General features: G+C 37.7%; 1 protein-coding gene across 3 annotated transcripts in view; it reads right to left on the reverse strand.

Annotated features, from left to right (window-relative positions):
• Positions 1-14,138, reverse strand: part of MED23 (mediator complex subunit 23) — a 49,467-nt gene extending 35,329 nt beyond the window's left edge. Inside the window, exons 1-11 of one of the 3 annotated variants that reach the window (XM_060692240.2) lie at positions 13,891-14,053; positions 11,627-11,658; positions 11,439-11,526; positions 10,622-10,746; positions 10,375-10,486; positions 9,018-9,116; positions 8,148-8,249; positions 7,374-7,443; positions 4,738-4,850; positions 2,704-2,799; positions 2,000-2,017 (exon numbers count right to left, since the gene is read on the reverse strand). In XM_060692240.2, coding sequence (XP_060548223.1) covers positions 2,000-2,017; positions 2,704-2,799; positions 4,738-4,850; positions 7,374-7,443; positions 8,148-8,249; positions 9,018-9,116; positions 10,375-10,486; positions 10,622-10,746; positions 11,439-11,526; positions 11,627-11,658; positions 13,891-13,941 — 906 coding nt within the window. In that variant the 5' untranslated portion in view covers positions 13,942-14,053. Of the gene's footprint in view, positions 1-1,999; positions 2,018-2,703; positions 2,800-4,737; positions 4,851-7,373; positions 7,444-8,147; positions 8,250-9,017; positions 9,117-10,374; positions 10,487-10,621; positions 10,747-11,438; positions 11,527-11,626; positions 11,659-13,890 lie in introns of all 3 variants that reach the window. The other 2 variants (XM_060692241.2, XM_060692242.2) reach the window with 2 other exon arrangements.

Raw genomic sequence — 14,138 nt, forward strand, 5'->3', positions numbered from 1 at the left:
CATTGAGCATGCATTTCACTTGCTGAAGACAAAACTGAAGGGAAAATGCCCCAAGAACAAGCAGGAACTGAAGACAGTTGCAGTAGAGGCCTGGCAAAGCATCACCAGGAATGAAACCCAGCGTCTGGTGATGTCTATGCGTTCCAGACTTCAGGCTGTGATTGAGTGCAAAGGATTTGCAACCAAGTATTAAGAAGGGAAAGTTTGATTTATGATTATTATTCTGTCCCATTACTTTTGGTCCCTTAACAAGTGGGAGGCACATATGCAAACTGCTGTAAGTCCTACACCGTTCACCTGAGTTGGATGTACATACCCTCAAATTAAAGCTGACAGTCTGCAGTTAACGCACATTGTGTTTGTTTCATTCTAACTCCATTGTGGTGGTGTATAGAGCCAAAGATGTTAGAATTGTGTCGATGTCCCAATATTTCTGGACCTGACTGTATAAATACCAAAAGACCCAACATCAGTTTCCTATTCAGGTAATGCAGAAAGGAGAATAGCAATAGCACTTAGACTTATATACCACTTCACAGTGCTTTTCAGCCCTCTCTAAGCAGTTTTAGAGTCAGCATATTGCCTCCAACAATCTGTGTCCTCATTTTACCGAGCTCAGAAGGCTGGAAGGCTGAGTCAACCTTGAGTCTGGTGAGAATCGAACTGCCAAATTGCAGGCAGCTGGCAGTCAGCATCAGTAGCCTGCAGTACTGCATTCTAACCACTGCTTCACTGCGGCTCCTCAATGAATTGTAATTGTGTTGCTATACTAATTTTTGTAAAGCATTTTGTGATTTTTTTTTTTAATGAAGACTGATATCTTCACAAAGTAACAATAGATTGATCGACATATCTCTAAGGACTTTCTCATTTGTATGAAGAATGCCCTGGACTCTTAAAATCTATGGGTTTAGCCATCAAGCAACACTGCATGTACTCTTGTCAAACTGAATTGAAAAATGAACACAATTGCCATACTACAAAATTTGATATGTTGTCATACACTGAAATCTCTAAATACACAAGGGATTTAAAGTGCAGTGTAATTTTGAAGTGCACAGGGAGCTCACTGAACTGGGCAGTTATGTAGCCATGATAAAGGAAAGAACGTTTTATATGGAAGTAGGACTTTGTGCCATTTTTGGAAAAGACATTGTTGTCTTCCAACAGCTCAATCTGCCATAATCAGTACTCTACAACTCAGATTCTTCATTATGGCCAAAGTATTTTATGTTCAGTTATAAGGTAGAAGGCTTTGCAAAGTAACATATGGAAATGCTTCAAAATCTGTGGAAATTGGGATTTATTTATTTACTGTACCCATGTTTTATTTTCAAGCAAACGTTATGGTCAAGCATAATCCATGAAATAAAAGGTTTTTTTTCCCAAAATGAAAACACTGACACAACCTTCACTATGGTATTGCAAACACTGTCATCAAACTTTACTGAAAATAAAGTTAGATTAAAAACAGACTAAAATTGCCAATATTTGAGTGTACAAACAGGCAAGCATATACAGCAAGTAAAAGTTGCAAATTTTTCAAAATTTTCCTCCTCCTTTTTTTCTTCCATCTAATTCAGCCCATTTGGAGCTTCTCGGGAACGCATTTACTAGAGAGGCTGAGAATGACCTTTCCTAGTCAAGTTGAATTTTTACTTACAAATCTTACACAGTGGTTAAATTCAACAAAGGGAATTTTCTTTAGATCTTTTCATAGCAACTTTGGTTCTTTTTTTTTAGACATTTGACAGTCTGAACAAAAATAACGATGAGGGGATTGGACAGTAATGGATAAATCTTGTCCAGGTACTGAACTGTCTATTAATATCCTTTGGTAACCTCATAACCTCCAATTTGAAGAGGTTCTTATTATGGCATGTGAAAAGCCCACCAATTTCAAGCCCTGGCCAGATGCGTATTCTCGAACTGGAATCAGTGGCTAAAAAGCAGCCAGCGTATCGTTAGTCACAATACAACAGTAAGGTTGTGAACATACCTGAGCAATGTTCAAGGTCTAGAGCATTGGAGGATGGGCAGGACAAGACAGGACAGAACAAAAATAAAGGAAGAAAAAAAGAAAAGACAAAACAGTGACTATGAGGCCAGCCTCAAGTTACCCCAAATCAGACCAAGCCCACCCACATGGTCAGGCAAAAAAAAAAAAAAAAAAAAAAAGAGAGAGAGAGGAAAAAAAAGAAGCACAAAAATTTAAATAAAATAATATCAATTAACAGTAGACTATTCATTACCAGCAAAGGTAATGAAAACATGCCAAGGCATTCAACAGACAAATTCTACCGACTCTTCATCTAAGCAATGCACCTATCACCACCATCTTTCAGTCAATCAATCAATCAGTCCATCAATATTAAATGAGAAGATGTCTGCTGTAGAACGAAATCTGTCCAGGGTATATTTGAGGCTGGCCTTATAGGGAAAAAAAGCAATGCCAAAAAATATCCTTTAAAAAAACAAAACCAAAAAAACTATCTTTCAATTTAGAAGTTGTTTTTTTTTTTTAAAGCAATATGTAAGTAAACAGAAATAATCATGCCCAATTAACCTAAGGCAATAATATTGAAGGGGAAAAACATGATCTGATCCTCAACTGTTTTGCTTAGTTAGCTACAGCAAAGAAAAAGAGAAAAGAAAAGTGCAGGTTCTATGCAAAGGAAAAGCCATTACAGCACAATACAGTACCTGCTTGTTTAGGCCTAGCATATTGCAGACCATATCTCGGGAATAGGGCTGCTCCAGCACATACCGCAACAAGGCAGTCTGAGGCTCAAACAGATCCTTGAAAACAAGAATAAAAGCAAACAAATCCCAACCTATTGGCACAAAATAAAAATTTGAAAACTGAAATCAAATGCACTGTCCACACAAAGCAGCGTTTGGCAACGTTGACACCCATGAGCGCTAACACACACTACTATACTCCCAGACAGCCTCTGCACATCCTTCCACTAAAACAGACACAGAGGGTACACGAACATTTGACTGATAAGGTCATTCGGTCTTGCAATATTATCTGGGCATTGATGCATTAAGAACTCACAAAACTTTCTGCAAGCAAACGGAAATTGCTGGGTGGGATGGATAGAAATTTCACATAGGACTTTAGATTCTTTTTTTAAAACAAACGTTCCACCTATCCTGCGAAGAAGCGTGTGACATTGCCCAGACCTAAAAAGACTGCTAATATATCCAATTGTCTCTTTTGTCTCAAATGCTTTTTCTGCCAGAATCCTATTTCAGGCTTCATTTGTTTAGAGGACAGGAGTGATTCGTTACAAATATTATGCAGCATCTGCCAGAATCATCTATCTATAGAGAGGGAAATTAGACTTGTGCAAAGCATCTAAACAGAAAAGCTTTACAATGCATTCACCCTCAATAAAGTACTGTACCTCTTTTCGAGTCATTAAAATGGTTATGAGGCCTGCAAGGCTCATATGGCCTCTTTGGAAGATGTTCCCAGTTGCTTCCAGGCACGGAGCCACTCTGCTTCAATGGCAGTTCCGCTAGAACTTTTTTTTTTTTTTTGGCAGTGTACAAATTACTGGGGACAGTTTCTGAAACAGCTGCAGGGACTCATTTACTCAGCTGCTCTAAAAAATGGGGGGGGGGGAAGAAAGCCTCCTTATTTTCACTGAAGCTAACCCTAGTGGATAAGAACTTCCTATTCACAATGATTTCATCTTCTTTATGGCTTTATTTTCTAAGAATTTTATATTGGAAAATTAAGAGCAAAGAATCATAATCAAAAGGAAGGTGTTCATTTATCCCCAGAGCTTTCATTGGTATAAAAGCAGGACTCAGTCAAGGTGCAGATGCAAATAGATGCATAACTGCTTATTAATGAAACAGGATGAAGGAAGTTTGTATGTTATTTGGATTTTTTTCTATTAGCTCTTGAATCTGATGGAAATGCATCATTTCCTACTCAACCTTTTAGCAGGTTTTTTTTTTTAAATAATATTGTTGTTGTACTCTGTTTCTTGCAGATGTTTTTTATTTTATATTCTGTGATTTGGAATAATTGTTTTGTTACTTATTATAAGGTGCCTAAAACCTGGTGGGCCATAGTTCAAATCAATCATAAATAATATTGGAAGAAGTACTGCATATTGGTCCTGAATATTTGGATTTTGAGAAGAATCTTTTTTAAAATAGTTTGCTTTGTTTTGGAAAAAAAATAAAGGAAACTCTGAGGCATCCTGCTGCTGTCAAAATCTTTCCAGGGCTTATTTTAAGGCTAGTGATATACTTTATTCTACTTTCCTGATAGGTATGTAGGTAAGAGAGAAAGAGAGAGAGAGGAAGAGGGGGGGGGAGGGAGAGAGGGGGGGAGGGAGGGAAGAAGGAAGGAAGGAAGGGAGGGAGGGAGGGAGGGAGAGAGAGAGAGAGAGAGAGAGAGAGAGAGAGAGAGAGAGAGAGAGAGAGAGAGAAAGAAAGAAAGAAAGAAAGAAAGAAAGAAAGAAAGAAAGAAAGAAAGAAAGAAAGAAAGAAAGAAAGAAGGAAAGAATTTTTTTCCAGGATTAGTGCAACGTTTGGGATCTTTTCCAAGAGTTCAAAAATAAAAAACTCACATACACACCAGTTTAATGTTTTTTTTTTACAAGCATTCAATTAATAAGCTAAATCTCAATTTTCACTAAATTTTAAAAATAGGATTAATATGCTTTATTCTATTATATTTCAAAGCATTCACAAGGTCACATGCACATATACCTTATCATATGGCAAAAGGCCTTTCAGTGGAAAACGAAGTGTTGTTGGGTCCAGCTTCCATGAATTGCAAATAGCACCAGAGTTGTTCACTACAGGAAGAAGACTACATCGTCCTGGACACCAAAGAGAGAAGATCACAAAATGTAAATGTAATGATTACCATAATTGGGTTATTGTTCCTTAGGTTTTTTTATAAACTTGCAACACTTTCTACAGATGGCTACAGGTTACATTTTATAAGTATTTTAAATATCAGCATTTCCCATTTTCAGATATTTTAGATAATCAAGTTATCCTGAGCTATATGGATAACAAATTTCACCTTTTCCATTATTATTCTTTACTGTTATTAAATACAACAACATGAAATCACATCTATCAATTCTTTAGCTGGCACTGACCTTCATAAACATCCCTAGAACTTACGTTGCAATATATTGGCATAGGATATATGCAGATCCAAGCAGTGTGGTCTTTGGTAATGGACAGTTGGAAATATTATCAATGTGAAGATTATATAACACATTTATATATTTGTCTATCTTATATTAAACTTTGTGCATCTCCCAGTCAAGATTTTTGGTACTGCACCCAGTGTGCTGATAACCACTGGGACTATGATAAACTGATGGCCAGTTTATGCCATAATCTTTCAACTTCAATTTTCAGATCTTGGCATTTTGTGAGCTTCTCCAATTCTTTATCAACTTTTCTACTATCCCCTGGTATTGCTACATGATAATTTCTTTTTTTCAACTAGTTAAATCTGCTATGTTATGTGCCAAGACTTTAAACAGCTTGTATTCAAAAACCCTACAATATTTTAACCTGCTCATTTTCTTCTACTTTTCAACTCTTATGTTTTTCAGTTTTTCATTACTGGCACATGATAATTTTTGTAGATGTTCCAGTGAGTCATTTTGCAACTATGCTATGTTATTGCTTATAATCAGTTTGTATGAGCTGCACACTGTTTCTTCTGCTTCTTTGCACAATCTGCACTTTGAATCGTTTGATCTATTTTTTTCCCCATTCTGGCCTTGATTGCATTAGTTGACTAGCTTGTTGTGGAGCAGCCAAAATCAATCCTTTGGCTTTAAAAAAAAATCTAGTGTTCCAGTTGTAAACGATTTCCAGGTTTTAACTTTATCTACTTTTCTCTGACTCTTCTGTAGAAATTGACCATGCAATACGGTATCAATAGCACTTCGACTTGTATATAGTGCTTTCCAGCCCTTTCTAAGTGATTTACAGAGTCAGCACATTGCCTCTCAAAATCTGGCTCATTTTACCGACCTCGGAAGGATGGAAGGCCGAGTCAACCTTGAGCTGCTCAGGATTGAACTCCTGGCAGTGGGAATGCAGGGTTAGCCTGCAATACTGCATTCTAACCACTGTTAGAATGCAGAGCCATGCCTTTCTTTGCCAGCATTCTCCTTGTATTATTAAATTATTTCAACATTCATGCTTTGTTTCCTGTACATTCAGTCTTATTATATACAATTGTTATTATTAGGGACTTTCATTTTATAGACAAAGGTATATAATCCAAAGATCTAATCTTTAGAAATGCTCTCTATATTACCCTGGCCATGAGAGTTGGACCTAGCCATTGAACCCTGCCCCCTTGCTAAGGTTTTCTTTATTCCTCCTTTCCTCCCTAATCTGTACACTGAATTCAATTAATAATACAAAGGTAGGCAGTGACATAAGAAGAGTTATGATAAAAACATAGGACAAAATCAACCGCAATTGCTTTGCATCAGAAGATGATAATTAACATAGATATACTCCCAAAGATAAAATAAAAAAGATGCATTAGGGAGTATATCAACGTTCCCTAAAGGGAGCCAGGTTTTTACAATTTGTGAAAGTCCAATGAGATGTGGGCCATGCAGGTCTCAGGAAGAATGCTGTTCCGTAGGACAGCCACTAAGAAAGCACATTTCCTAGGTTCCACTAGATGTAACTGTACATCGCAGCTGATGTAACTTCAGTTTGATCTTACTGGCTTGGCAGAAATAACAATGAATAGAATCCTACAGATAACCAAGACCTAAGCCATGATACAACAGGGGGCAGACATTCTTTCTTAGTGCAGCTTATTTCATAGGGCCGTTGTTCTGGGGATAACATGCAAGGAAACCCTGAGCCCTGCGGTGGCGCAATGGTTAGAATGCAGTACTACAGGCTCTGTCTGCTGTCTGCCAGCAGTTCGAATCACACCAGCTCAAGGTTGATTCAGCTTTCCATCCTTCCGATGTCGGTGAAATGAAGACCCAGATTGTTGGGGGCAATATGCTGACTCTGTAAACCACTTTGAGAGGGCTGTAAAGCACTGTGAAGCAGTATATAAGTCTAAGTGCTATTGCTATATGAACTACTTTTGAGCTCTCAAAAGAAAAAGAGGATACAGTAGAAATGCAATAAATTAGTCCTTGCAAACTTATCATGCTATGTTTAGCCTGATGACCAAATCTGTAGCCTGTTTTGTTTGATACGAAGTGATAAATTAGATCTTAGGACCAATGGTAATTATGAGTAATAGTTACCAAATGTTTTCAAGCTTCATAGACTAGAGAGTTAATCTTTCCGTTTCCACATGTACAAATGCTACATATACAGTAAATGCTTACCGCAGATGGAATTTATCCTTGCTGTAGGCCTGAAGGAATCCACAAAATCCGATACAAGGTTACCTAACAACTAAAAAAACATACCAAATAGGAAAACATGATTTAAACACAAGTTACAAATTACAGATTAATTCAAAACCTAGAAATCACAACTTGAAAGTACCATGAAAACAGAAATGCTGTGAACTTTGTGTGCTCTTATGTACCTCGTTATACAAAGTCATTTCTAACAAATTATATACTTTGCATAACAACACCATTCTGCAAATGATATAAGAGTTGCAAATGATATAATTTATAGGATGCCTTATTTTTAGGTTTTTTAATCTCTGAGTGCGTGCACGCACACACGCACCTTTGAGTCAGTGTTGGCTGCTGGTGACTAACTGGACAAGCCTGTGCAATATTCTTGGCAAGATTTTAGAGTAGTTTGCCATTGCCTGCTTCCTAGGGTTAAGAGAGACTCTGGACCTAAGTCACCCAGCTGGCTTTGTGCCCAAGGCAGGACTAGAATTCATGGTCTCCTAGTTTCTAGGAGACCTTAACCACTACACCAAACCTGTTTTTTTAATCTGTATTATCTATTTTATGTTCTTTTAAACTTTTATTTCTATTAATTTTTCTTTATATAACAACTTAAAAAATATCATCCTGACCTGTCCTGTCTATCCATTCATCCCTCTATCAAATTTGTTAAACTGCCCATTTACTATCTACTGTTACTTCCTAACATCCAAAATTGGATTCGTTTAATTTTTAAACATCAAATCTTACCCAGTGTGGAAGTTTTCCTTCAGGATACAACTTTCGGATTTCTGTGACGGCAAAGTAAGCAGGTAATAAGCATGCATTCCTTTCCAAAATATATGCAACAACCTAAGGAAAAAACCCAGCAAACCAGAGAAGAGTTTTATATATATAAAAAAATCAACATTTGAAACAGTGCAATGTGAAATCCTGTCCAGAGCTACAGTCAGGTTCCCATGTCTTCTTTCAGAAATAATTCCATTTTATTGTTGTTCAATTTTTTTTGTTAGATATTTAGTATTTACTGGAGTAGTTCTACTTCCCAAACCTTTGCCATATTTCTGAAGATTCTGTGAATTCCTATAATCAAGCTCTTGTTTCTCTATGATTCTACATCAATTATGGGACTATTTTCCTGCTGGAATTAAATAAATATAAATCCAGTTTTTTAAATTTGCTCAAAATATGCTGGACACATTTCAATTTTTTAAATTAAAATTAGATTTATTTAAATTGTGCATGTTTCTGAGTAAAAATACTGTACAAATGCAATGAAAACATTAAATATTTGCAAGTCTGGAGAATAATGAATACACAGAAACAGCAAAGCAAACTAAGTTTAAATAATACAATCCACATATTTTTAACATTTGTAATTAGCTCGCTTTAATAAATAACTGCCTATACTGAGTACCTCAAGAAAGCAATATCAATTGAAGAGTGCTATTACCTCTAAGCAAATATAGTCTGCAAATTACAAGAGAATTTAATTAGCAGAAAAGTCTCAAAATGTTTCTCAGTTCTCTCTCTTTTTGAAACATTTAGATAATAGTTGAACTGTTCCACTAGAAAACAGCAAGCAACTCAGATCTAGTTTTCTCCATTTAATATACTTACCTCTCTTGCTGCTAATAGTTGCTGCACAACAGCAGAGCTCACTGTGTTAGGAATAGTTAGGATTTTCTCCAGGATACCCTTCAAAAGGTCTCGAACACCCTGTAACATACAGATCAAATTCCAAAGGAAAATTATGCCAAAATTCAAAATTCACTTTTTAATTTTGTAGAAATGAATTGGACTTGTAACACTAATATCCAATTGTACAAAACATGTTATGTCTGTCATTCTATTGTATCTAGAGGACAATACTTAAGCTTTTTCATTCAAACAGTGCTTCCTAATCTGTCATTTCTCTAAAAAAAACTCCACACAAACCATCTGCATAGATTCTTCAGGGGAGTTAATGTTTTTCAGCTTTCTAGCTGCTTCTCTGATGTAATTTAAGAGAATTATGTGCAGAAACAAATTAATGAGCAGTGATCTTCTTGAATCAAGGCAGATGATACATTACTTCCTGTATTTGATACTGTATCTCCATTCATCTCTGATGGCTGTGCCATGACCCGGCCCAAAACTATAAAAATCCTTCTTTTATATCTGGGCAAGATGAGAATGCCTTCAGGGCATGTCACATTTTTCAACTTTCAATTTCCGAACATTAGGGGTGCTCAAAATTTATAACATGCCTTGGAAATTGTAAAGATATTTTGGTTACTTTAATATAATTTAGATGTCTTTGGTAAGTAACTCCATAAATATAACTTTTTAACATTTTGTTTGTTTCATCTTATATAATCATATAACAATGAGTAAAAGAAATGGACGAAAAAGACAATGGATGTGCCAACCCATTTGAAATGTATAAACCTTGATAACTAGAAATACTTGTACTGTTGACTAATCTGACATCAGCAAAATAGAATCACTAGAGCAGGTAATTTAGGTCTCTCCAATTCTACAACTGAATTCATTACGGACTGTTATACTTCATAAATCATTATAATCTATGTTAGAGTGAATTTAAACTATAGCTCTATCGCCTACCTTTTTGACAGACATTTAATTTTATATATTATATATTGTACATATTTAATATCATATGGGTTGGAGATGGTTTGTTGCTTTTTTTTATGCTATATGCTGCCCAAAGTCATACTGTTTTGAGTTGGGCAGCCTTATAAATCTTAAAAACAAATACCCTGTTTCCCCCAAAATAAGACATCGCCTGATAATAAGCCCAATCGGGCTTTTGAGTGCATGGCAATAAGGTCAAGTGCTTATATTCAAAAAAATATAAGACAGGGTCTTATTTTTGGGGAAACGTGGTATATAGATTTAAGTATATGTCTAGATAAAATTACAAAGAAGCTATTAATGCTGTATTATAAAAATAGGATATATGTAGAGCTATTACCTTGTAGTCTACACCACCAATTATTTTTTGAACAAGTTTAAATGTCAGAGACCAAAGCTGTGTCCTTTCCCATTCTAGGTTGTCAGAATTCAGCAGAGATTCACAAACCATTCTAGGAAAATTAAAGAAAAGAAACACAATGAGTGGTACCTTTTCTAAGCAGATCTGATGTATTATTACTATCTTTAAGCAACTGATCGCCTGTAATAAATTCTCTTATTTTGCAGTTTATCTGAAAGAAACATACCTGGGTGGCAGTAACCCAGTCTCCACAGCCATTGCTAAGCAATCATATAGAAAAGAAATTCTTTTAGGACTATGTTGACTATGTATGAACCGTACAATCCACTGAACGCACTGTTCATGAGATTCCTGTAAGGCAAAAAAAAAAAAAAAATTATATACATTCAATGGTGTCACAATTTGTTGAAAACCATAAAAATTTTTTACATTGACAAAAACTTCCCACAAGCCGTTGCAATCTCAGTGCAAGAATTGACAATTGAAAGTTTTGGTTGTATCATTCTTATTTTGATAAAACCTTAAGCTGAAATAATTTAAGGCAGGGGTGCTATTCAGCAGGTTCTGAAGAACCGGCAGCGGAGATTTTGAGTAGTTCGGAAAACCGGCAAATACCACCTCTGGCTGGTTCCAGAGTGGGGTGGGAATGGAGATTTTGCAATATCCTTCCCCCAGGAATGGGGTGGGAATGGAGATTTTGCAGTATCCTTCCCCTGCCACGCCCAAGCCACGCCCACCAAGCCACGCCCATGGAACAGGTAGTAAAAAAAAATGAATTCCACCACTGATTTAAGGTCTTACAAACCCAAAGGCCTATATATAACTAGAAACTGGAAACAGAAATGGACAGTTCTTTTAGAAAAAGATGACAATATCCTATCCATAAGCTGCTCAGCAGCATCTGCCTCTAGTTAGAAACTCTGGCAGTGAATTTACAGATATCACAGATAAACAAATATATTGATAATAAAATATTAGGTTTATAAAAACTGTCAACCTATAACTGAAGAAATTGGAATTGGATGTCATTAAAAAATACTCACCTGGGAAAGATTGCTCCAGAACTGTCGAAAGGCACTCAAACAGCTGATTAATTTAGTCCGCTCATCTTCTGGGGTATCCATAAACATGCTAATACAAGTGAAGCCAAGTTATTTATAAAGTATTTCATCACTAATTACTACAACAGAATCCCTACAATTATACTAGAAAACGTTTATATTACACTTACCCAGGAAAAGCTTCCTCTATGACTTCTGTTTTCTATAAAAGAATTTAAAACATGGTATCATTTTAAAAACAATTTAGCTTTTATGCTATGCCACCTATACGCCATGTTTAAAACGAAGTACCCAGAACAGGCAGAGGAAGAAACATTCTCAAGTAAAAACCTATCTACTGATACCAGTTAATTAAAGGAAAAATTCTCCTCTATGTAGGTAAACAAGTGAAAAAAAGTAAGCACAGAGCCAATAAACAAATGACTCCACTTCAAGTATCAACCAGTGGTCTAAGCTTATAGTTAGAGAAAAGAAAATATTTTGAGTAGGGAGGAGAGGTTGATAAAAACATTGATAAAATTCAAGGTATTTTATTAAGTGAGATAGAGAAAGAAAAATGGAACAGGGAAATTGCTGAAGAGAAATGGGGGCCAAACAGAAACAAGGGCTCGATATTGTCCTGTGCCAGCATCTGTCAATAAAATATTATCCTACATATGTATTCTAGACACATACTGTCAGCTAGCCTGCTGCTTGCTGCCATGGACAAGGGGGGAGGTGTCAGTGGAGAATCTTTCTGGGCTTTGCTTATCTCTCCAAGGTCATTTCTTCTAGCTTTGGTATACAGCAGCCCCCTGGTTGCCTAGTTACAAGAGTGTTGGGCTCTACAGTTTACTTTTAATTTTCTATTTCAAGTGCTTTGCCTCAGATTTTGTCTGAAACTTGTTGCTTTCTGTTCATTCCTAGTAAAAGTACTTTTCTCTGAATCTATGGAGCCAAAGATTTTTCTTTTCTAGGAAATGGACAGAGGCAACCCTAACACATACAATATATAGACGTCTATACATCTATACAATGTATAGAAAATACAAAGTCCATATTGAGAGGCCATTAAGCAAAACTAATCCCATCACTAACAAAATATCTATAAGCACTTGCCCCACATCTCAAAAAAGAATGTTATGGAACTGGAGGGGGAAGAGATGAAGCAATTCCCTTGTGAGGAAGAAATCCCAATGTTGGGAACTATTACATCTGCAAGAGTGATGAATGGCAGAAGACAGAGTGACGTACTGCACAAAGCAAAAGAGTTTTTCATCTCTCATAGTTTTAGAACTGGAAGATCCACCCAAGCCAAAGGCGATATAGTCTTCACTTTGCCAACAATAGTTATGCCCATCAACTGGGACAGCTTTAATAGGAACCTAGCTAATCCAAGATGAATAAGACTATCCAGAATAATTGAAGGTTACATGGAAGCCCTAAGAAAGGCGCCTTGCCTTCTTAGTGGAGAAGAAGCGAGGGCTGTTTCAAAGGCAATTTTTCATTTTCCCCCAGAGGCACCTAATCTACGGGGGAGTCAGGGATGTTTGGAGTTAGATGCGGTTGGACCTCGTCTAGGTTGCCCTAACAGAGCGACCATTCAAAGGTCTATCTCCTCCATGGGTTGGCCATGGAAGCAAGAAGCGTAAAGACCAGTTGTCACTCCAGTTGTTGTTGTTGGTCCATCTCCTCCATGGGATGCCCATGGAAACAAGAAGCATAACGACCAGTTATCACTCCAGTCCTCCTTCTCCTTCTCCTCCTTCTCCTCTGTTGCTGGCTAGTTCATTCTCTCCTCCTCCTCCTCCTCCTTCTTCCCTTCCTCCTCCTCCTCCTCCTCCTCTGTTGCTGGCTAGTTCATTCTCTTCTTCTCCTTCTTCTTCTTCTTCTTCTTCCCCTCCTCCTCCTCCTCCTTTGTTTCTGGCTAGTTCATTCTCTCCTCCTTCCCCTCCTCCTCCTCTGTTGCTGGCTAGTTCATTCTCTTCTTCTTCTTCTTCTTCCCCTCCTCCTCCTCTGTTGCTGGCTAGTTCATTCTCTTCTTCTTCTCCTTCTTCTTCTTCCCCTCCTCCTCCTCTGTTGCTGGCTAGTTCTTCTTCTTCTTCTTCTTCTTCTTCTTCTTCTTCTTCTTCTTCTTCTTCTTCTTCTTCTTCTTCTTCCTCCCCCCTTCTCCCCCTCCTCTTTTCTTGGCTAGTTCATTCTCTTTTTCTCCTTCTCCTTCCTCCTCTCCTCCCCAGCTCATCTTCCCGCTTTGATTTCTCCATCATAGGCTTTTTTTGCAAAGTTGCATCGAAGGTTTCTTTCTCGCCAGCAGAGACAGCCATCTAAATCTGGCATGCACGACCCCCCCCACCCACCCTCTACATCCCCGCGAGCGTTCCCCATCAGGCGGCGACCATCCTTTGATGATGGAAGATGGATGACGATGACTGCCGTGGCGGGCGACGGGACTCACCACCACTTCCTCGAAGATACTCTGCAACTGCGCCTCCATCGGGACCGCCATGGTGCGATCCCGAGGCTTTAGTCCGCCACGATCCGGGCGGGAGAAGAAGCAACAGGATCGTCTCTCCCCCCGCTGATGCTGCTTCTCTTCCCGGAAGTGTTCCGGAAGGCGCTTCCTTTCGCATCCGGGTCGCGGGTACCTGGGTGGATGGGGGGAGGAATGCTACTCCTGCTGGTGGTGGTTGGGAGGGGGATGCT

Source organism: Pantherophis guttatus, chromosome 1 (assembly GCF_059756535.1).
Source record: "Pantherophis guttatus breed Tessera chromosome 1, ASM5975653v1, whole genome shotgun sequence".
In the NCBI taxonomy this organism is placed as follows: domain Eukaryota; kingdom Metazoa; phylum Chordata; class Lepidosauria; order Squamata; family Colubridae; genus Pantherophis; species Pantherophis guttatus.